The 23,526-nt window shown below is 35.6% G+C and overlaps 1 protein-coding gene and 1 long non-coding RNA gene across 3 annotated transcripts in view; one reads left to right on the top strand and one right to left on the bottom strand.

Moving 5' to 3' along the window:
- Positions 1 to 962: 962 nt before the first annotated feature.
- On the bottom strand, positions 963 to 9,583 carry LOC133515453 (NADH-ubiquinone oxidoreductase subunit 8-like). Its single transcript, XM_061848006.1, has 2 exons — positions 8,623 to 9,583; positions 963 to 1,857 (listed from the first exon to the last, which is right to left on the bottom strand). Exons 1-2 carry the CDS (start codon positions 8,906 to 8,908, stop codon positions 1,424 to 1,426), a joined length of 720 nt encoding a protein of 239 aa, XP_061703990.1. The 5' UTR covers positions 8,909 to 9,583; the 3' UTR covers positions 963 to 1,423.
- A 1,513-nt stretch (positions 9,584 to 11,096) lies between these two features.
- LOC133515481 (uncharacterized) overlaps positions 11,097 to 23,526 on the top strand; it is a 69,544-nt gene continuing 57,114 nt past the window's right edge. For both annotated transcript variants that reach the window (XR_009799034.1, XR_009799031.1), the window contains exons 1-2: positions 11,097 to 11,763; positions 12,140 to 12,237. This is a non-coding gene — a long non-coding RNA (uncharacterized LOC133515481). The remainder of the gene's footprint in view (positions 11,764 to 12,139; positions 12,238 to 23,526) is intronic.

The raw sequence follows: 23,526 nt of genomic DNA, 5'->3' as shown, positions 1-23,526 counted from the left end.
TAAGCCTTATTGTGATTACTCTTGTTTCCTCACGATGTTATCCTTCACCGAAAAGTGACTGGTAAAATATCAAATAACATTGCGTACATAAGTTCCGTAAAACACATTGGTAGGAAGGCAGATTTGAAACCGCGACCTCCAGATTGCAAAGTCGCAAGCCCTTATAGCCGGAAGTCTACAAATATTTTCATGGTTATTTTCGGATGAAATTTTAATTGAATTTAAACTGTCGCGAGTCAAACTAACACTAAGCTAATTGACGAGTATAAAAGCAAAAACGCCTGTGTCCAATTTGTGGCACAATTTCGACATCCTCGAAATATCGACAGACGTTTTTGCTTCTATACCCGTCAATTATGCGGTTTAACTCACGTATTTTTATTTTTCAGCATCAGTACCCCTAGTGTAAATATTTTCGTCAGCGAAACGTGACGTACGCGTTTGCGGTAAGTGTCATTTTGTATGAGATTTTTGACTTTCCAAAACGTCCCGCTTGGCGCGCTGTTCAAAAACCCATACAAAACGAGACTAAACGCAAACGCGTACGTCACGTTTCAAAATCGAATTTATTTACACTAGGGGTACTGTACCCCTAGTGTAAATAAATTATATTTCGAAACGTGACGTACGCGTTTGCGTTTAGTGTCATTTTGTATTGGATTTGGAAAGAGCGCGCCAAGCGGGACGTTTTGGAAACTCAAAATCCTATACAAAATGAGACTTAACGCAAACGCGTTCGTCACGTTATGATGTCGATTAAATTTACACTAGGGGTACTGACATGTTTCATGTGACTAAAACTACGAGTACGTGAGGTATATACTGTATAACTAGCTGAGAATTTATATATCCTGCACGTTTAAATAACAATTCAATTATTAACATTCTAATTTCCTTACTGTTTGTCAGCAGCAAAGTATAAGTTCAGACTAACGCTAGGCACTGTGAAGAAAAGTTATTAATTCACCGGTTTTATATATTTATGCATTTAATTTTAGAAATTATTGAAAAGTTAATTAAATCATAATACGTATCCCCTCGGGCGGCAAACCAATTGTCGGAGAGCGTCCATTTCGAGGCTTCTTGGCGCACGAGAGGATAAGAAAATAAATAATACTCCATTAAATTTAATAAACATGCAAAAAACCAACCAACATGTTTTAAACAAAGATACATTGATTGAGTAAGATGCGTAAAATGACAATTACATGCTTAGAATTTGACAGGTAAACGAAACGGCGCTGTACAGCTCCATACATTTTGCGGTAACTCTGATTGTCAAAAGTTGACGTTTGACAATTCAGTGACCGAAAAACACATGGCGCAGTACAGCGCCATCTGTTTTGGATGTCAAACAAAGAGACACGTTTTTTTCTCTCTTTTACAATCAATGCTCTTTGGTTTTAAACAAGCATTTGTCTTCTTAGCGGTACAAATGATTATCTCTGATATTGCTAGCAACTTCTGCCTCCCATCGGTCGCCATTGGTCAGCAACATTTCTTTATTATATAATAATTCTTCATGAGTTTCTTTGCAATATTCAAAGTTGGGCCCTTCTACGATTGCGTCAACCGGACAGGCCTCCTGGCAATATCCACAGAAGATGCACTTGGTCATGTCGATGTCGTAGCGAGTAGCGCGCCGTGAGCCGTCGACGCGCTCTTCCGCGTCTATTGTGATGGCCAGCGCCGGGCAAACAGCTTCACATAGCTTACACGCTATGCATCGCTCTTCCCCACTTGGATATCTCCGTAAAACATGCTCACCTCTGAACCGGGGGGAGAGCGGACCCTTCTCGAAAGGGTAATTTATCGTGGCCGGCTCTTTAAATATGTGCCCCAAGGTGACAGCAAAACCTGTAAGTCCAAAGGAAATTTCAGAATAATGTTCGGAAAACGTTTGTTTTAGCGGTACTACGTGCTCGTGACTTATTTAACTGGATTACGGATACAATCCGTTCTGAACTGTTGTCTCATAGCAGCATCTCGACTAGACTCAAACCCTCGTTAAACCAAAGTAATAAACCTCTCTTCGAAATAGTGTTTGCTGCAATGAGAAAACGTGATAAAATTACAAGAAAAGAATAATCTGCAATAGTGCTGCCTGGGGACTCCGCATGCCCACACTCGTTAATCGCGCGACCCATTTCAGAGAGTTTCACTCCTTTGTCGCTGACGCCATTCGATAAATTTTGATAAAATGGTTTACCGCCCAGTTCTTGGTAAGATTTGGTTCTATGAAATATGCGTACAGTTTAAAAACTTGTCACGAGCGGTTATAAAAATACGAATTTTTTAATCAATTAAAGCCCAGTTCGGTTCGTGTTCTCTCACTCTCACTGAGCGTAAGCGTGAGCGAGATGGATGTGCACGCTCGGGACCGCGGATAACATGCTTATGAATTTTAATTATTTTGTGTTTTAATATTAACAAAAGTAATCGCCGAGTTTCGTCAAGCATAATATTGCTCAGTTTTAGAAACAAATTTCATATTTTTAGTTTTTGTGCAAAATGTAGGTATGTATTATAATTTTTGTTCGAGAGTTTTTTCCATCGAGCTAAAGTCAAAAACTCAGGATTCGAATCACTGAAGTTTAGCCTAGAGAAAAGCCTCACGTTGGCTTATGAATTTTTTGGCAAGCGTATTGGATCTAAAAGTTTTACTTACGACGCGACGCTACGACTTTTCAAAAACTCCATTCTCTGAGCCTACTGCACTTTACATACGTCGTCACTCAGCTTTACACTCGTACAAAATTAAAACAGGTCACCTTGTTTATAAATGATATACCTATTTTAGTTGCTATCAATTGCAATAAAAACTAATTATAAGTACCTTAACATATTATCTAAGATTTCGATTGCGACGGGCCTAAAGTTAACCTCCCCGCACGTCTTTATTTTATAATGATTTAGTCTTATTGAACTAATGTTATTTGACTGGCGAAGTTAATTTTATATTTTGATGAATCCTAGAACAGGATATTCCTTAATAACAACAATGGCATAATGGTGACATTTATTCCAGTTACGGACGACTGCAGAAGCGGAATCCCAGTTTAATGGAACGAGTGTTGCGTCTGTGTAATCTGGATCTGTTAATTTGGCGGCGAGCAATACCAATTTTTTGGCATTGTCCGTGGGCAAATTGAAGGCAGATTCGTGAAGCGAATGGGGCATTCGAACAACCTGCACTGTCCTGCACCCAGTGAATGAAAACCTTCCCAATTAAAAGGCACGAGTACGGTGTGTATTTATTTTATAACGATTTAGACTCATACAAATACACATACATGCAAGTATAAATAAGTGTGAGGAAATGTGCGTAATAAAAACACGGTGTATGTATGATAAAAAAAAACTTCTACTGACTATTAAATCAATTAACCCAGTCATAGTAAACATTAAACTATTTCTGGATATTTCGTTTTAGAATATGTATGGGCAATTTGTTATCGCCAGCATGTGTTACCTACAAGTATTTTCCTAACGTAAGATTAAGGTGCCCATATTTTAAGGTCATACAAAGAGGCTATATTTTGATTAGTCTTGACAACAATACCTAAAAATTGCTATACATATTGGTTAAAATGTCAAATATGATGTGGTTAGGATTTAATGTACTGTTGAAGTAAATGATTTAGTGTTTGAATAGTAATATACCTTATTACAACATTAATATTGTAGCATGAAAAAGCATTAAGCTTACTTGCACGTTCACTGAAAATAACATTTGAAATGCGATTCAAACATTTACGATTTTATTTGAAAAATATAAGGCAGAATGCCGGCTAATAATACCTATACATATATGCTAAGAGAAAATAAGTACTCACTCGCGAAGACAAAACTCGCCCATCACTGATTAACTCCAGTCGTTACTCACGTCGTTTCCGTAAGGTTTATAGTTCGTGTCATCCATGATGACGCGCAGACTGGTCAAATCTAACCTTTAATAAAATGACTTTACGAGTCAAGGCACGCGTCTTCGTGAATGACACAATCTACTATCTTACGCACAAGTTTCACTTATATATCTCTGGTCTCTAACAGCATACTTAGTATACTTACACCGTATTCATTTAGATAAGGCCAACAATACGAGATACAGAATGTAATCAAACAATCTGACCGCAACTGAGCTAAATACAGATGTGCGACTAATAAAAGGTATTTTGTTGGTCAGTTTCCTTTTAGTGTTAATTTTAATTTACTACTAACTTATTTTATATTTGCTATTTAAGTTAATTTACCCTCATTTTGTATCATTATCGCAAAGCCTATTCGTTAAAAGTAATTTATGTGAATGCTACATAATGAAAGGGATTAAAATACGAGTGTGGCTTTATCAAAATTTATAAACCCGGAGACATTTAAAGTATTATTATGTTATTTTTTTTAATAATTATGGCATGTGCCCAATATGAAGAGGGGGCAAAAGTGACTAGGTCAAATTAGATATATTAAAGAGCTCAAATTGACCATTCCAAAACAATTTTTTTTATGCGGAAATAAATATTTATGGACGAAAATGTAAAAAAATACCATTCCCCTCCCCTTCCCCCTCTTATCTCCGAAGTTTACCAAAGAAAAATTATGAAATTGTTACATTATATTAACATTACAATAAAAAATTAATAAATTTTACAGGAAAAATATAATCAGATCATTATCTTGGTAACTTTTTTTAATTAACAAAAAACATTCCCGAAATCAGTTTGCAATTTAACCACCTATAAGTGTGTTTATTACACTGGAAATTGCTATGAGATTACCAACAGTAAAGACACCTTTTGAAATCAGTTCACATGATAGGGAATTATCCTCGAAAAACCAACATACGTGCATTACAATTTGCTGATAGATGGCGCTGTACACAATTATACTTAGTGTAGGTACTTCTGATCAAAAGTCTTTCGCCTTTATAGTTACACGAGATATTTAAAAGTTTGTATGGAACCCTCGGTGCACTAGTAAAATGAACTCGCACTTGACCGGTTTTTTTAGAGACACAATAGAGTCGGGCCGGGCCGTCTGCTATAAATTCTGCTGACATTTTTCGAAATTGTTCACAATTGAGACTTCATTTTGAATAAAACGTCATCTCGACTCATATTAGAATTTAATTTCTTTGTTACTCAGAGATATTCTAAATTTGAAAGTAATGAAGGTATTGGTTATCGTAAAGTTAAAATTACGATGCACCTACAGATACAGGGTTTTTTTTTCTTTGTATGGACTTGAGTAGTGTTGGTAGGAACTCAAGTCTTTTGAGTCTGAATTGAAGAACTCGACTTGTTTTTACGAGACGCAGAGCTTAACAAATTTCTGAGTTTTTTAAGTCCCGAGTCGAGTCCTTTTTTGAGTTTTTTTAGGGTTCCGTACTCAAAGGGTCAAACGGGACCCTATTACTGAGACTCCGTTGTCCGTCCGTCCGTCTATGTATTTCTGTTGCCGCTATAACGATATAAATTGTATAGTTGGGAGTACGAGATCTTAATTCAATCATTACAGTCGACGAGTAGAAAAAATATATTAGTATATATATATATATATATATATATATATATATATATATATATATATATATATATATACATACATTCATCGTCGGCGGCGGCGGGACAGCAGCCTAAGGGCGTTTTCACATTGCTCGATCCGATATCAGGTGGAAGTAAAATGTATAACGTACCTATGTATTTTATTATTTAAGAAATCATTATTGCTACATTGTGGACGTAGGATACCCGACATTGTGGATGTAGGATCCTACATCCGATATTGGATCGGACAATGTGAAAATGTTTTATGCTGGAACGGAGCGACCTCCCACGATCGAGAAGCCCTCCGTGGCGTCAGCCCTATTAGACTGATTTTGACAAATGAGCTGTCAATCGAGTCATCCTTATCGAAGCGTTAAAATGTGAATATACTTTTTTCACTATACACCAATCAAAGTAAATCCAATAATAGCGTTTTGAGGAATTAATTCCCAGTAAACTGGAAATCGCTTTAATACTTTCATTTGGTCCTAAATGCGCGTAATCCGAGTTTGCTCCATCCTAGGAGGTGTGAGATACATTATTCTTTGAATTACCAAACCACTCGATGTAGTAGGAATCCACCGTCAATTACAGTGACACTACCGGCAAGGTTAGGTGGATAAAAAGGCATTTTCGGATTTTCAACATTATATGGATTATACACAAAAAAATGAAGCGGCGGCCATTTTTTACAAACTTTAAGGTACCTTTTCTATTTTTTTATGGACCAAACTCGGATTACACGCATTTAGGACCAAATGAAGGTATCAAAATAATTTGCAGCTTACTGGGAATTAATTCTTCGAAAAAATCTGATTTGATTTGCCTACTATGCTACCACATAGGTTCACTATATGTTAATCCTAAGAAATACGTATGTTTTTCTGATAAATAATGTTTATTATCGTAGAAAGTTATAAGACGTGAGAAGAAAATATTTTGATAAACCGCAAGGAGGCCAGTATTTTGCTAAGTCGGACACATTTTTATCAGCACGTGACAATAAAATGTGGCCGGTTCCGCAAAAAAAGGTATTGAATATACTTAGAAAAACTTATCACAATATCGAAACTTTTTATTAAAACAAGTTTTCCCATTTGTGCTTTTATTTCTTATTCCGGAATGTTTTGTTCGAAACAAAGTGACTTTTATTATTATTTGGCGTAATACGTTTACATATATAATTTACATATACGGGTTACAGCATTTTGGTTTTTGTTCTTTTTTACCCGCAAGAAAGCTACAGAATTTAATGCTTTCTTGCGACGATATAGTTCTAGGTTTACCCAGTAAAAAGCATAGGGTGGGTGCCTACGGGCATACCTACTTTCGTAATACATATTTTTATAGGTATTTGTAAAATGAATTTAAATAACTAAAGTTTGTACAGTTTACTCGTAGTACAAAGTACAATAAATTTTTTTGAGACTTGGTCTGAGTCGATATTCAATACCTTAATTGCACCTTGTACAGTCGTCATCAGATATATCGGAGCGGCCAAGGTGTTCACATATATCTGAACAAAGCCTCTATTATAGTCTTTTTCAAATGTGAAGGGTACGGTGACATTTAAATTTTTATCATTCCATGACTCTGACCTTTCAGACCAATCCTTTTTCAACTAATATAACTTGAATCCTGATAGGCCAAAAATGTATATATTCGTGGCTTAGATCATCTCATTATTATAGACACAAATCACCAAAATATAAAAGATAAATTATAATATCGTTGAGTTTCTTTATGTAATACTGAAGTCAAATGCGATAGAGTTTGACTCTACTTATCGACCTAATCGATTCCGCTCGAGTCAAATCGTTTCAGTCACGTCCAATTGTTAAATATAACTCTCTCTCAATAAAATCAATATGCTCTCTCGAGAATCGTAAAAAATCGTTTCTAATTTACGTTGTCACGACCGTATACTTGCTTTTTGACATGTGTCACCCTACACTTCGAGTATGAAAAATACTATATCACGACGGCAAAGTCTATGTTGATATATGTATTTTTAAGCACCTCTGCTTATCTGCTCCCATATACATCTGGCGGCGTACTGTATTAGACATAAACCATTTTTTCAATACGAGCCTCGGCGTCGGCCTTAGTATATCTAGAACTCATATGTTAAGTGATCTTAAAGACACGAATTATAATTTTTGATGTATTACTCGTATGTCTGAGCGTAAGTGATCTGGAGGAGCATATTTTAAAATGATTTCTCTAATGGATCCTATAAATGTTGACTTTCGCCGGAACGGCCGCGCGATTAAGTTCATAAAATTATTAATAGTTTACCTCAATCACCTGGGAAATTAATCGTCTAAATATACTTAAAGTACACTTTAAAGGTCACTGTACACATTGGCCCATGATGGGTCAGCTGTTGAATGATTAAACGATTAATATATGTAGATATCTAATGGTCGCTGTTTACACATTGTTACATTGACAATTTTTGCATCATTGATTGGCGACAATTTGTTTATATAGTTCGTTTTATTTTTACTTAAAAATGCTGTGACCTTAATTTGGGAACACACATTATACACACTTTTAGTAATAGGTATTGCTTTTGTGTCATTAAGAGCATAAAGATCGGACGCCTTTGTTGGACAGGGCACGTGTTACGGATGGACGAGGCCACAGTATCCAACTACCTTCTAGAAGGCCGATCGGAGAGCCGCAGAAGTAAAACAGGCCCAAGCTCAGATGGTTGGTTGGACGGCGTATACCAGTATATCAGGACCTAAGAAGTGTGAAGTTGGGGAAGGGAAGTCACAAATAAATCGGACTGGAGAGATTTGCTTGACTAGGCTAAGGCCAACCCGTGTCTGTAATGCCTCAGATAATATTGTCTTTACTAATGAATTATGTAACAACGATCTGAATGTATGACCAATATGTGAACACTGTTTGCAGAGCGGACGAAAATCAGCCCCAATTACCGACTGACAAAGTGACCCACTACTTATTGGGTCAGTTTGCTAGCTCAGTCCTTTGGGTCAATGTGCACAGGACCTATAAAACAACAGCCCTTTGGCCGCAGTCGGGTAAAAGCTAGTATAAAATTCCAAACCTCTGAACAGTTCCGTAAAAAAGCATATCTGAGATGCTCGGTCCACGAAATCCCTCACAGTGGTGGTGGGTATTTGGTCGTTTACGTATATAAATTTGACATTGTATGCGGTTCTGGGGTAATGATAGAAGGGAGGAAGCGGTGGCGGGCACGGCGGGCACGGTGGGCACGGAGGGCACGGGGGTGGTGGAATAGATTGGCATGGGTCACAACCATCACTACTTGATCGCAACTGTGTCACTATACAAGTTCCCAATTTACGAAATAAACTCCTTCTTGTCAACATTTTTCGTTCGAAAGATTTTTGGAATGTGTATGGAATATATGCAGAGTGCAAACGTCAATATTGCTTTGACGTTTCTTATTGCTCGATATAAGCCAGGAGCTTATACAAACTTCGCGCCACTAAAATAGGTTGTATACTACAAGTAGGCCAATCGAACCGCTAAGCTAGACGTCCTTGGTGCTTCTATTTTCATTTTCTCTCTTTGATGCCTTTAAATTTGTAACTTAAGAGGGAAGAATAGCTTTTCGAATCTAACAAAGTAACAGATAATAAATAATAAATTTTTCTACGAAATTCCATTTCGTGAGAAGACGGTTTCCACTAACTAAATCTTAACAAATCACTTTGATTTTGATGTCGATCGCTTCAGCATAATATGTTCTAGCCTAGAATTTCTAGGTTTATAGGTTTCGCTTTTGGAAAAAAAATTGTTTTGTAAATCTTGAAAATAAAGAATAACCTAGTTTTTCATTGTGTAAATAACATAGTAAAAAATCATGGAGAATGGAAAATATTTAGAAGTGGAAAAGCTTTTTCTCTTTTTATATTAACGATGACGTGGTACGGTGGTATACTTCCCTCTTAAAACACGGATAAAAGAACTACACTCATCCTAGCTGCTGAGATGAATAAGAAAATTACACTTACTGCGTATTTTTTTTCTATTTCTAATATTAGGAATAGTTGTGGTAACGGTACTAATCATGAAACGGTAATAATAAATAAACATATGTGAAATTTTTTAAAGTCTTAGTGTCAGACGAAGCAGAACTCTGCATGGTATTTGCAATGACAAGGTGAGGTAATGTCTTCGTTAATATCAAATTTCTATGAAATAGTAAAGTGTTAACTAGTTAGTTTACAATATTAGTAGTTTATGACGTCCATTACAGGGGTGTTTACTATAGCAGTTTGGACTCCCGCCACCATTTTGTCAGGGCACGCGGTTATTTCTGGCTCATAATTATAATAATTTATTGGTTGCCAGTACTCTTTAATAATAACAATAGCTTTCAGGGGTAGGGATGTGACGACCCCATCGTTCGCTGGTTTTACTGGTGCAATCAGTCAACGCAGGGCAGCTTGTGACGAGCTGTTGGGGAGTAGCGACCTCACGTACCCGAGGGCTCCTGGGGAGTTCTGTTACCCGCAAAACCCTCCTTGCGGGTGGGACAGGATTCTCTGGCTTACTTTAGCCGGCCGACCGGAGTGGAGTCGTCGAGCTATATGATCCGGGGGTGGAAGCGAAACATGCATAAGACGCGAGTTGGCACTGGGTAGAAATCGGCGTACACCTCTCAAGCCCCCTAAATACCCCTAAGCCGCTCACACTGGTGTTCCCTTGAGCCATCCTAGATGTCACTTTTTGTGCGGGGCCCACCTTGTGGGGGCGTCCGGTTTTTTATCCCATAGCCTAGTATTTAATACATGGCTTTCAGCCAATTCATTTTAGATTCCATCAAATCTCAAATAGTCCTTACACCCTGGCGGGTGATGCCTCTGCGTCCGTCCCATGACACGGGCAAGGGCAACAACCACTCAGTGTACCTCTTACATTTCATTAAAGTGTCAAAAGGGTCTCTACGTGTTGACTTGGGCTCCGCGCTCACCTCGTGTTTCGTGATGGGAAAGACAAAATAGTTTTTTTGCCGAACGGTCTAATGACTTCAATGCGATGAAAGTAGCTGGCATAGGTATGAGTCTGTCTATCATCCAATTCCAATATTATAGTCATGCTTTGAATCAAATAAGAAATAATTAAAATTAGACTACGTCCACACAGATAGGCGACTTGCTTAGCATCTAGAGCCTAGTGACTTGCATCCGGCTACTTGCTAGGATACACGGTGGCCGCACTGAAGGTTGTTTGCGTGGTGCGTCGCTATGTTCATGACATATATAATTCCCGGTCAAGTCATGGGGAGTTTAATGTTCTGTAAAAGCAATTGCGTAATTTTGACGAAATTTTTTACGAATATTTGCGTATGACCAGAGAAACATTTAATCTACTTCTCAGTAAATTTATAGAAAAATTAACTCATTGGATTCTATAAAAAAGCATAACAAGCTGAAAAACGACTAGCAATTAATATTTGACCCATTTTTTTTCTTCTGTAATGCCTGGCGCCTACTCGCTATAATTCGCCTTCTATACATTTACTAAGAAACTGCATCTATTGACGTAAAAGCAATTGCGTAATTTTGACGAATTTTTTTTACGAATATTTGCGTATGACCAGAGAAACATTTAATCTACTTCTCAGTAAATTTATAGAAAAATTAACTCATTGGATTCTGTAAAAAAGCATAGCAAGCTGAAAAACGACTAGCAATTAATATTTGTCCCATTTTTTTCTTCTGTAATGCCTGGCGCCTACTCGCTATAATTCGCCTTCTATACATTTACTATGAAACTGCATCTATTGACGAAAAGCCGCGGCGCGCCGATTCAAATTTACCGAGCACAACGCTCGTCAGGCGAATTACTGTGGCGACGCGTTTCGACTCGACTCGGCGCGCCTCAGTCAACGCAAGGTAGCCCGGGGCCGCGACACTTCGTTTCATAGTAAACATAAGGCAATAAGGTGTCGACTACGGTGAAATCGCGTCGAATCGAGTTGCCTTGAATTTGCTCCGTGTGCGTTCATTACAGACGAATTATTGCGATTCGATTCGGTTCTCCTGTCGACGCCAACCTTAAGTACGCCGCCTGTCTGCGGATGTAGCTTTACATCTGTGCTACTAGTTGTCGCATGCATTGTCACTATAAATGTCAAAACTAACTACTAACATTTATAAGGCTTCAAGTCGGTCTCGGAAATATATTTTGGGTTTTGCACATCAATGTTTAAAGTGTAAATATTGATAGCTTATTATGTAGTGAATTCTTGCGGAAGTTAGCAGCTAATGAAAAGCTATTCTTGAAACGCGTTTAAGCATGTTTTAATCCATATCTAGCTATCTCTTTACTAAAAGCAACTACCAAATAACGTCATGCTCTACGAGCACACTTAAAAGTAACTACTGAACAACGACATGCTCTACGAGCACAATGAACATTGCCAAAATCATCATAGATTGGATGCCCCATTTTAAAAGAAGGCTTTAAGTGGACGGCTTTAATTACAGTGACTTGAGATTGGTATAAAGCGCGATTTTTGAGCATATTTTTAATTTAGTAATTTCCTCTAAAGTATAACTCTTTATTAACGCACTCCTTTTCATTTTCAGCGATACACAAGTACATTATAGGAAGTAAAAATATGGTTGTCGAAGAGAATAAACTTGTCTGACTCACCAAAACTAACCGTTGTTGAGAATGAAAAGAGGTAAGTAATTTTGCCTTTTGGATGATATATAGACCTACATTTTGTTATTATTATAATCTGTGTCATAGTAACGATCGGATAAGTACAAGAAAGGGTTGAGAAATGTGACATGTAGTGGAGAACAGCCGGACATAGGAAAGCATTATTGTCAAAGCTGAATCGAAGATGTTTTACGCTCACTTGGTCAATAAGGAAATGTAGAATTTTTTACGAGATTAACTGTCCTTCGTTTTCGGGGTTCCATACCAAAATGTAGATCCACCAAAAAGGTACAAAAGGAACCCTTATGGTGCGACTCTGTCCGTCCGTCTGTCTGTCATTCACATCGCTAAATATCACGAAAATCACTTAAGCTGTCGATTTGATATTTGGAATAGTAATGAACAACGCTAATAAGACACCTTGTTTTAAATAAAAGAACAATTTTTGAAATCGGTTCACATGATACAGAATTATTCTCTAAAAACCAACATAACTGCATTACATCGCGCAAAGTAGTTAGACAAATTGACGATAGATGGCGCTGTACACAATCATACTTAGTGTAGGTACTTCTGATCAAGTCTTTAGCCTTTATAATTTCACGAGATAATTCAAAGTTTGTACGGAACCCTCGGTGCGCGAGTAAAACAAACTCGCACTTGACCGATTGTTTAGTAAAGGTACTAAAGGTGCTCCCAATTTCCCAAGTATGTTATTATTTCATCGTAGCTTCGTGCCTATTAAAATCAATTAATAGTTATCAAAGGTATATAACCACGCAATCACAATACGAATTAAGCTTCGAATACTTTTTATGAAATAAAACTATCCACAGCATCGAATTAGCGACAAAAGCAAACAGGCATCTGATATATCAATTTGGCAAACATATCTATGGTTCTTGATCCAATCCGTAACGATGGCTTTTGACGGCCGCTGCGTTTTATTGGCTACGGGTAGTAAAGCGTTATTCCTAATCAATATAAATATGTTTATGCTTCATAATAAAATTCTTCCAAGTGCGAATACTAAAGTAAAATACCGTTTTCAGCTCAATTGCTGATGACGTGAGTTTAAAGATGACATGTGATTAACTGATGTGACCTACCGGGACAGTGATTAACTGATGACTTGATGAGTATTCGAAGGTCTACCAGTAATACTTAAGTACACTTAGAAAATTTTACGATATTTTACTTGGACCTATATAGGTGTACAGTCGTTTGGCTCAGAAGCAAGTGGTACATACCACATAAAGACTGCAATGCCTAATTCTCCGGCTTCGGTGGCGGGGTTTGAACTGCGTTTTAGCTAAATTTCCTGATTCCTTGGAATTCCTATACATCACCTCCAGCTACCTTAGGTTCTCATTTACGTGCCTAGTTGTTTTATTCTGTTTTTAAAATATTACATAACGAGGTCTCAAAATTCTCGGATCTGTTATTACAAAACTCGACTTGACTACATCTTGTAATTTCGAATCTCAAATTTTAACAATCCATTTGAGATCGGTAGACGGGCCTCCGTATACCTCGATTCCTACCAGCTTGTCTAAATTTCAGACAGTTCAGTACATTTTCCACAGTTAATAAAGAAAGAAAAGCGAAATTTTGACGCGCCGCCATGTATATTAACAAAATACAGATAGATACATCTATTTCATAGTAACAACCACTGCCACACATACAAGGACCGTTAAATATTTTTAGTCCGGCTCATCTCCCTAACAAATTTCAAAAGTAGTGTCCCATTCGGAAGAAAGCGTGTAACTTAAACTTGAAGAGTTTTTATTGAAAACCTAATTTGTCACAAAAAGTTCAAGATTAAGTTAATGTTATCAGTCTATAGAAAATTAAATGTAGCACCTGTATAAAATGTTTCGTCACTGCATAATTTTTATTTTCAAAATTTCCAAGCAAAATACGATTTGTTCATTCTTATATCGCAAAAATTTAAGTTATGTTGTATGGGTAGTTATTCCGAATAATTAAATAATGGTATTTGTCTGCAATATTCTTTTTAATTAAAAACGCAAACTTTCAGTTGTATAATTGTAATACAAAATAATAGTTTTTCCATTTATCTCAGTTTGACATCACAGTGACAAATCAGGTTTTGAATATTAGCTCCTCACTTATATTATGTAGGCAAGAAAAAAATATAAGGGGGAGCTACTTGTCAAGTGGATGCTCCCCTCTACCCCTGCTTCCGGTACCTTTGTGTCCCATTTTCCAGTTTCTTACATTCCCTAAAACTACTTCAGGGGCAACTTTTGACAAGCGATCCTGTTCTGCTAGCACCAGACAAAAGACAGCTAAGATTGTGAAAGAGCATCATAGGAGCAGTACAGTCAGCATCAATAGTAACGGATGAAACAACGGGCCAAAAGTATCTGATACTTCGGACAACTTTTCCAAATACAGATAAATCGCTAAAATTAACTTTCGGTCTTAATTGTTCTACATATAGAACCATCACTTTTTGTTAAGCTGTTACAGAATGGTAGATACTTTTGACAACTTGTTTCATCCGCTACTTTTGATGCTGACTGTACTAAATAGACTAACTAGATGACCGAACGAGACGTTCTTATGGAACTTTCAGTAGTAGTAGCAGAGAAAGCGCTATTATTCTTTGTCAGCCATTAGAAGTCGGACTATTCATATTTTTGCAACTACTTAATTACATTTTTATTTACGGACCACTAAAGCGTGTCATGGCTTTCAGAGCGTGAAAAAAATAGAATAACCACTGACAAAACAGTTCCAGCGACTTTTATTACGATGACCATATAAAGTTATTATGGCGTTCGTGATTCGGGATTATAAAGAAGCGAAGCAAAAAAATAGTGAAATATACAATTAAAATAATCCTGTTTTAATTTTATATTTTACCAGTACTTTTAAATATTTGTTTGTGCATCCTTTCACGGTGAGGCGATATAATAAAACACTTCCGAGTAAAGGTAGCCATTTATTAATATAATAATTGATGTTCATAAAATTTTCATGCTATTTTAAAAGTATATTTTGTCTGTGTACATTGCCAAACAGTACAACCACAACCGCAGGTGTAAGACACGAGCCAAAGAGCTACTAAACGACCACTCAACCTATGATAGTTTTCACATATAAATTCACAGTCAATTATCTACCTCACGGAATAGGATGACTGTTTACCTACATTAAGCACCCCTGTAGCCCGCCCCAAATTGTTAACGTTGAGTGTCAACGTCGTAACGTTTATATCACTCGAATACCTATACGCGGCGTCACGCACGTATCACCGCCGTCGTTAGCTGGTCGTTATGCTAATAACCGCCTGACAAGACTCATCGCCCTTTCCCGAGGGGAGCTACGCGCTACTGAAATCCATATGACATCCGCATAGAGTTTGTAAACATTACAACGCTTCTCATCATGTGATGTATAAGAAATATTAGACTATTTGTGGCTTGCCATTAGTAAAGGGTCCTTATGCTTCATCTGCAATAAGGACGTTTCTATCAGAAATCCCGTTGGAATTTCAGCATTTGTTGGAATAGCAACATTTGTTATAAGGCTACAGCGTTGGAGATATTGACACCAGGGCTCGGAACCGGTTTATTTTTAAATCCCGAAATAGCCCAATATTTTTAATTATTTTACACTCTTTACGTAGGATTGGATCATGTAATTAGGTAACAACTTCGCATTTAATATAGTCCCTTTAAAAATTTAATAATAAACCAAAGAACGAAAAAGAACGTAATAAAACCGGTATTTTTTGTATAAAGAAAAAACCGGTTCCGAGCCTTGATTGACACTAAACCAACAAGCGATTATAAAGCTCCGTAGGTTCGTGTTCTTCTCTTACTCTCACTAAGCGTGGGAGTGAGTGAGATGGGTGTGCATGCTAAAGACCGCGGTTATCATGTTTTTGAAAATTAATTTGTTGTAAGTTTTACGAAAAAAAATATCCAAAAGAAAAATTGCGCATTATTAGAAGCAATTTTCATATTTTTAGCTTTTGTGCAAGTGTGCTCTAGACCTATGGTCGTGATATTTTTCCAACGAGCGAAAGTCAAAAAATCAGGTCACTAGAGAAAATCCTCATAAATGCTAATTGAAAACGTATTTGTGATTAAGAAAAGGGGCCAAGTGCGAGACAGACTCACCCATGAAGGGTTCCGTACAATTTATGACGTATTAAAATTAAACTACTTGCTACACCATTTTCTGTGGAAGTTTGCATGGTAATGTAGGTATATCATATATTTTTTAATTTTATCATTCTGTTATTTTAGAAGTTACAGGGGGAGGGGGACACACATTTTACCACTTTGGAAGTGTCTCTCGCGCAAACTATTCAGTTTAGAAAAAAATGATATTAGAAACCTCAATATCATTTTTGAAGACCTATCCATAGATACCCCACACGTATGGGTTTGATGAAAAAGATTTTTTGAGTTTCAGTTCCAAGTATGGGGAACCCCCAAAATTTATTGTCTTTTTTTTCTATTTTTGTGTGAAAATCTTAATGCAGTTTATAGAATACATCTACTTACCATAAACATAAACATACTGCTGCTGACATAAACGGACAGACAGACGGACATGACGAATCTATAAGGATTCCGTTTTTTGCCATTTGGCTACGGAATCCTAAAAAGTGGTATGATTTTTCAACAACTCTCTGAACCTACTGCTCCTAGTGCTCCTTAACTAATACATTTTTTTTTTTCAATTCACCCATGTACTCTCCAAGTATATGTAACTATTATCATTAAATGGCCGGACGGATTTATGAAATGATCAATTCTAAGATTTTTTTTGTTATAAAATACTTTTTTTAGGTTCAGTCTAAATTTTGCTTTATAGTTATGAATAGATATAGGCCCTCTGTTAAAACGATGCATTTGCACTGCATGTTTCTAGTGCTCATCTATCCTACCGCCGAAGAGAAATCGAAAAGCATAGCTTACATAATCATTTTCACTCTCAGGAAACACGTCCGTTGATTGCTGATGAATTCCACTGCCAACGCCGGCAAGATTATTATCTAAGATCACACTGTATCCAATTCGCACGTCACTACGGGATGACTCTATAATACGTGCATAGCGTTGTCTCGCTCAAACATCGGACGTGCGAATCGGATCCAGTGTGATAAGTGCCTAAGACCTGCCTTCACCATAATGTTAATTTAAAAACAAAAGTAGTATAATAATAAGAGTGAGACCACGCGAAGTTGCCCTTAAACTTTTTTCGAGTACGTGAAGTATGGTGCGTCCAATGCGATCATACAATGCCAATGCCAAATGTGACTAAATCGGTGCAAACTTTGCGTGGGCGGAGCACAGACCTGTCAAAGTGTCAACCGCTTCGCTTAAAGACAGATGAAGTGTGCGAAAGGGAAGCCGTCACGAACATCCCATGAGTGCGAAAGAGGCAGACTACATATGAGAAAACGTGGCCATTTTTGAGTTAGAAGTCGGCCGGAGTCGGCCACGAGCATTTTGCTGTATTTTTTAATGTAAAAAATGTAAATGAATCAGGAAGAAAAATATTAATAAAGTAATGTAGTGAAGATGGTGTCGTATAGTGTGCCGGATTGTAGTATCACAGGGCCAAATAACCTAGGCAAATACTCATTTCATAGGTAAAGTAATTATGATATTACGAGCGAAGTTTTCGTAACGATATTTTGTCAAATTTACAGCATAAAAAGTGTAAAAAGCCAGTTCATACAGTGCATTATAAGTATTTATTTAGTTGTGTTCTAATATTTCATTATATTAGTCAATAATTGAGCATATTTTGTGTAAAAACCTAAACTGTTACTGTACGTTTGTGATTTGACAAAATGTTCATATGACTGTATCGATAACTCGTCGGTATATTAATAGGTATGAAATTATTTCTTTACAAGACATCATTAAGATATTAACTTTTATAGCGGACTTAAAATAATAACGATTGTTATAATACCTTTTTTGAAGGTGCACATGTTTAGCGGTAAATTTAAACTTCACATTCCAACACAGTACTAACATTTATTTATTCACTTTTCCACGGCTTTGCCGCTAACACAAGGAATCACAAGACAGCGCTTACTTGTACACAGCGTATATACGACACCCAACCCAACTTGTCAGCAGAAAAAGGCGTGAAATTAAAATATATTAAAAAGAAAATAAGCTTGTGTAATAATGTCCTATAATATTTATTTATTTATTATTTATTTATAAAATTAAAGGTTCTATAGGCACTAACAGGGTCTAATAATAGTCGTATAACATTTTTTAATATATAAAAAAACGCATTTGAAAAAGTAATCGATAAAGCAGTCAAACACCAATAGATTATTAATATGTTGTAACATGACATCACTATTTTTGATCTCAGACAATTTACGCACACACTCGCATTTCATTTTTGGTCGCACTTTTCAAGTTGGACAGTCGTTCTTGTTCATATAGTTCTGTGGGGCGGAGTCAAAACTTATAAGTTATAATCGTTATATTATTATGTAATCATTTCAGATTGGTAGGAAGGTCGAATGAAAAAAGTATGCCAATAAGTAGTTTTTATTAATTTAATCCAAATGTGACTTTATGGTATGTGCACAGATAAATAATATGGAACTCATTAAAAAAAAAACAGTAATTTATATAATTGTTACCAAAGTTCTGTCGAAGTTCGTCAAGCAAGAGAAGACAGTCATACTAATTAATCTAATTATAATAACAAATACAATCAATTTCAATGAATGACTATGAAATAGAATATAACGAAAAAAAAAGTCAATTCAGGCCATAGATTAAAGTTATGGGTATTATCAGATTGAATGATCCAGAAACCATGTACATTTATTCCAAGCGCAGAATTACCACCATTTATAGTAGTTTTTACTGGCACGAATTGTGAAGAGCGAAAATATCTTACGTACCGGAAAATATTTATACTGGGGCTCCGATATTCGATGTAAACTTATTTGTGGCGCGTAGATAACTTTACCACAAGTTTGACACTGATCTGACACTGACATATTCACTAGCGTGTGCCTAAGCTACTTTTGGCAGTAAATATAATGACCACCAAAAAATACTTTGATACCCTAAGTTATCTTACCAAAAAAATATACTAAACACCAAAAGCGTAAAATCTAATGGCGTTATTCTAATAGTTATATAAACGTGTTCCTGGCCTGAATTAGCTATGAATCGTTCGTCTTTATCTGTCAATTTGACTTATATATTTGTAAGAAAGGGATAAAACATAATTTAACTAAATCAGGTTCGTAAAGTTTTATGAACAAGTGGGTAAAATTATACTAGTTCTAGCTGTTTTAGTCACGACTTTATTTCAAACTGTATTCAAACACCAAATATTATTAATGATCACCAAATCTTAGCGAGCAAATTAATGCGCTATTTCTACATAAATAAAATCAGAAAAAAGGTTTGGTTAGATTAGAACTGCGCTCCTTATCAACACCAAATGCGACAAGAAAAGTGGATTAGGTTAGGTTCGAAGTGCGATCCTTACAGAACCGAACTGCTATCAGAAAAGACGGTTAGGTGGTTAGATTTTTTATTTTATTTAGGACTTGTTAGTACCGTCGGTCCCCGCTAAGGATACGGGCGACCGTTGGCCTTTTCACAAGAGGTTCCCGCTATTGTTAATTACTTCTATTTTATTAATTTATTGCTTTGTTAAGTTAAACTGTGTATTATTGAATTTCTTTAACATGTTTATGATATGTTTTATGTACTTATTAAATGACTCTAAATTGGTTTCATTTTCAATTATTTCGTCGAGATTCGTCGAGAAGATGATTTACGTATTATTCATGATTATTCTAGCGGCTTTAGCTTTGGGTGTTAGGGTAATCATTTTAGTTTTGTGGGCTCCGAACTTCAGCTTGTTAATTACTCTATTCTATATAGACGTTAGCGAATATGTCAATGATAAACTCGTGGTAAGACTACTTATGAATCCGGTACTCATAATATCATACAAAGATGCTGTTAAACTTATTTAAATTATAATTTTCCTTAGTATTGAAAAAAGTGTATTAAGAACATAATCCCGTTTACCTATACAGTTCTCTTTTTACCAAGATAGTAATTTTTTCCAGTTTTAAATTTATTCTAAGCTTAATAGCATCGTTCGCAGAGGTTTCTGCTTGTTAAAAATTAATTTAGTTATCTTTTTGTTCCACATAACTCACAAAAAATGTAAAGGAATAGGTACAGCGCAAATATCTATAGGACTAGTACAATAAAAAATACTGTAAATCAGATAGGAAGGATTTTATATTGTTACACGTACCTAAGAGCACATTGATCATTTAACGGTACCATACATTTGGTGCAAAAGTAGTCAGATATTTAAGTTTTAAGAGCTCTTTGAATAATTTGAGTAATTTTACAATAGCACACTGATGTCTGACTATATTCTCAATTCTTCTGTTTTAATAATTGAATAAGATTGAAATTTACATAACAATTTACGCTCTGCATCATCCAACCAAATGAAGCTGATTCTTAAAAGATAGCAGTTTCTTTTTTTCAACACGTTCACTATATACTCAAGATTTCCAACCTGTTCTCGATATATATTATTAAGTATATGCTTATTATTAAGTAAATGCTTAAATATTCTTATTCTCAGTCCAATGAAGGTGCCTATCTACATTACTTAATAACTAGACATAATTTTAGGATGTAGGTAAGTAATTCTTATTTTTTAAACATTGTAGCAATTATAAGTAAATAAATACAACCTAACAATATTAAATATACCATACGCCATACTCTTAGCAGCAGGCAAAATGCATCCCGTTTACAACATGTTACCAAAATTCCTTACTTTCCATTAAACTGAAAGTAAAAGTGGATATGTAAATATATCACATAATAAATAGATTACATGTTTTAAGACACAATCTATACTTTGACTTATTGTTATTTAAATAAACACACATTTTTTTTGTTGTTTTTTTCTCTGTTACACTGAAGTACTTTTTTTATTGTAACTATTCATAAATACTTGACGCGTTTTGCGGGATCAGACGTACATATTTAATAGGTACATACTGCAACAGTAACTAATGGCTCTTGTATTTATTAATATATACACACACACAAGTATACGAGTACAAATATAGTACATTTCGATGCTAGTGCGGAAAGTATCGCTCGCCTACGGCTCGTCGCAAGATATCTCGGTACTCGTGAAGTAATGCCATTTCCGCACGTGTATCAAACGAAGTTTTTTAATACAGTTGCGAAAAAATAAGAACAACAAGTACTTTTTTATGCATGTTCTAAACAATTAGACAGAAACAATTGTAAATATATAATATTATACTATTATTACCTAAGTATCGTTATTTACGATTATTTGTGTATCGTATATTTAAATTGTATGAAAACAATATCGAATGTTGCCTATGGAAACTTACAACATTCTTGCAGTAAGAAAAAACGCCTCTGCTTTGACAGGCGTTTCGGCAGCTATTCCGTTCCATTCAGACAACTTATTAAGAACGGTTTTTCAATATTCAATATTAAAAAATAAACGTGTTATAATGATGAAGAGGTAAGTAATAACATATGAAATATGCTTATAGATATTATTTTTATATTAATAGTAGGTTTTTATGTTGATTACGACTTTTAAAGGAAACTAACATCAATAAGTAGTCATGAATTGGAACAAGTGGAAAAGTAAAAAACACTGGTTCGTGAAATCCAACTTTCCGCACGCTAAACTGCTACGTAAAGTAGCAATTTTTGAGCAACTGTATTAAAAATTAATATGATAAAAACGCAAATTAGGTAATTAATCACATCAGCTTAAATTAAAGCTTAAATAATATATATTTATACATGTACATAACTAAATATTTAATTGGCTGAGCATTTTGTCATATTATAACATACAAATTAGATTCCAACGTCAGTGTATCATACAGTCGCAACATTTGGATCTTGTATAGTTTACAATTCGGATTACATCCAGCTCTTGTAAACCGATGGAAGAGTAATTTGAAGAACTCCATTGGTTTGCAGGTTTCCTGAAAACTATGTTTTTCTCGAAGTAAATATAAGCGTACTCAGGTACTATATTATACGTACGAGTATCATAGTCTCATTAGTACCTAAAACAACATTTATCAGTTCTATTAAACGTGGATTTTACAAGGTTTAGTTAATACATAACTATCAAAGACAGCAGTAGATAAAACCCCTACAAATTACAAATAATACGGCTAATCATACAAAATAGGTACGTACAACCAAATAGAAAGTCCGTCATTCCTCAGTACAATACTATGTAATAGGTACATTCAGTTTACTGACTGTGCTATTGGGAGGTGATTAATGTGAATGATGTAGAAATGAAACAACGAAAATTTATCCATTAGATTTGTAAAGTTTTAAAAATCGCTAATAATTTATGAAAGTATATTTACATTTCGCAATAGATGTTCAACGGAAGATTAGTAGCTAGGGATATATACGTGCAGACGAGTCGGAAATATGGCCGTATATGTAGATTAGGTAAATATATAACTAACACAGTTTACATTATAATTATTTCCGATAGATATGTTAAGATTTATTACTTTTACGAAACAATTCAATCAAAAACTACGCTATTAGGCGTTTTCCATACCGTTGAATAATATTATAATAATTCATATAACAAAACATATTCTTGTTACTATTTATGACACACAAGAAGAAAATAGTGTATTAACATGTGCCCGCGACATCATCTGCGTAGTAGTTGTTAAACTGTCTCTACCCCACACTCTGTAATCCCGTACCAAATTTCAACCGTCATTGCACATCCTTAGGCCTTATACTCCCGGATAAAAAAATATACTGTCTTTTTACAGGTTATAAACTCTTTGTGTGCCAAATTCCGATTAAGGGAGAAATATTCAAACATACCTACAAATATTCACATCTATAGTTAGGTATTACTATATTTAGTAGGGTTAATACATAGATAAGTAACATGGTAAAGTATTCACGCATTGAAGCCTTTTCAATACAAATGGTCAATACAAACGGAGTGCAGTAGCTCCGCGCACGAGCTCCAAACTCGGGGCATATGAAACCGCGAGGATGTGCGCCCTCAGCACCTAGTGCGATTTTGTTATGTTTCCTTGGGATTCGCACAAGACTGTAGTATTTTTGTTGCTCTTGTGTTTAGAACTACCTAACTATAACTGCTGAAAATACAGGATCTAACATTAAGTACAAAATTCGACATCAAATTAACACCCAAATATATCCTTAGTAATAAT

The sequence above is a fragment of the Cydia pomonella genome, chromosome 1 (genome assembly GCF_033807575.1).
Source record: "Cydia pomonella isolate Wapato2018A chromosome 1, ilCydPomo1, whole genome shotgun sequence".
Classification (NCBI taxonomy): Eukaryota; Metazoa; Arthropoda; class Insecta; order Lepidoptera; family Tortricidae; genus Cydia; species Cydia pomonella.
Note: the sequence above shows the minus strand (reverse complement) of the source record. Positions and strands in the feature narration are given on the sequence as shown.